The sequence below is a fragment of the Equus quagga genome, chromosome 8 (assembly GCF_021613505.1).
Source record: "Equus quagga isolate Etosha38 chromosome 8, UCLA_HA_Equagga_1.0, whole genome shotgun sequence".
Lineage (NCBI taxonomy): Eukaryota > Metazoa > Chordata > Mammalia > Perissodactyla > Equidae > Equus > Equus quagga.
The window spans coordinates 8,299,286-8,301,008 of NC_060274.1; the positions used below are offsets into that span (position 1 = coordinate 8,299,286).

At 45.9% G+C, this 1,723-nt stretch overlaps 1 protein-coding gene across 1 annotated transcript; it reads right to left on the reverse strand.

Annotated features, from left to right (window-relative positions):
* Positions 1-546: 546 nt before the first annotated feature.
* MAS1 (MAS1 proto-oncogene, G protein-coupled receptor) lies at positions 547-1,521 on the reverse strand. Its single transcript, XM_046669784.1, has one exon. The coding sequence runs from the start codon at positions 1,519-1,521 to the stop codon at positions 547-549; it is 975 nt and encodes a 324-aa protein (XP_046525740.1).
* Positions 1,522-1,723: the final 202 nt, after the last annotated feature.

Below are 1,723 nucleotides of genomic sequence, written 5' to 3' on the forward strand. Positions count from 1 at the left end.
ACTGACATGCGCCAGGCGCTTTGCATCCCTTAACTTCCCATTTCATCTTCACAACAAACCCAGGAGGGATGGACTTGGACTGTCACCATATTATAAGTGAGGAAATGAGGCTCCAAGAGGGTAAACCATTTGCCTGAGGTCACAAGGGCAGCAAACGACAGTCAGCCTGATTCCCAAACCCAAGTTCTTCCCGCTACGTTTCTCTGCCTGCTCAAGTCCCAGTAAATACTTTTGTTACCCTTTCCTGTACACAGCCTTAAACCTTCCTGCCGGGGTAATTTTTATAGTTCATGGGAAAATGCTGCCGGAAAATCAGAGGAGGAAAAGAAAGAATTTTTTTGATAGGTACGGAAATGACGGAGGTCCGACACGTATTCAGGCATTTCCAAAAGATACAATACAACCTCGTCATTGATTAGTGTCTCATGCATATAGGGTGGGTGTCCTTCTGAATCATGTTTAGGGGATACTTAAGTTGTCTTTCAAGCACAAACCACAAACTATCTGCGTCCCACAATTTTTGTCCACCATGTCGCTCCACCGTCCTCAGACCACAGTCTCAATTGTGGCAGTATTACCATTGTCCTCCTGGCGCCTGGGTTGCATTTCATCTTTGAAAGCCCTGGTCAGAACCACTTTTAAGGACTCCTTGAATCGCTTCTTCTTACTGCTGCCCACAAAGAAGTAAATAAAAGGGTTGGCACTGCTGTTGATTGTGGAGAAGAGGAGAGAAATGTTGTGCAAGTTCCCGAACGTGGACCAATACTCATAGTACAGCAGGTAAAGCAGTCTCATGGGCATGGCGAAAATGAGGAAGATGATGATGGTGACCATGATGACCATGAACAGCTTTGAGGAATGGGACGTCCACGTGTTCTTTCGGATCTTAACTACGAGGATGGTGCTGGAAACCACCATGAGCGGAGTGAAGACCAAGAAGCTCAGAATGGCTATAAAGATAATCACCGCCCTGCAGTCACTTCGGGAGTGACTCTGGCCTTCACTGTCAATGCACATGACATATTCCATGGTGGTCACTAAGCAAGAAAGCGCCCACAGGAGGGCACAGACGAAGGCCGACTGGTGCTTGGGGCGATGACATCGGTACCAGATGGGGTACAGGACGGACAGGCACCTCTCCACACTAATGGCCGTCAGCAGATAGAGACCCGTGTTGTAGCCAAACAGAAATGTCACTGATAATGTGACAATCGTGTAGTAATAGCCGGAAGAGAGCTCATAATCTAAAGCATAGTCAACAGACAGAATAAAAATACAGAAGAGTAATGAGATGTCCGCGATAGACAGATGGGTGATGTAGACTGTGAAGGGGTTTCTTCTCATCCGGAAGCAGAGGAACCAGAGGAGAATTCCATTTTCAACGAAGCCCACTGGGGAGATGCTCATAATCACCCAGTGCACGATGGGAATCTCCCGACGCAGGTCCCCGATGGAGGTGTTCCTACTAGTTGAGGTGTTCGTAGACTCCTCCACAAATGATGTCGCGTTTGACTGATCCATGAGGAGGCCTCAAGCTGGGGTTCTTCAGGGAATTTTCTGTAAATAAGTTTAAAAAAAAAACATGAAAATGGATGAATTGGAAGAAAAGGGAGCATGTCCATGATGGATCATAACCTTCATGTTATACAAACAAATGTTAAATAGACTGTACAATCCTCTTTTTAATGATGATAAAATTAGACATTTCACCAGAAAAGAGAAC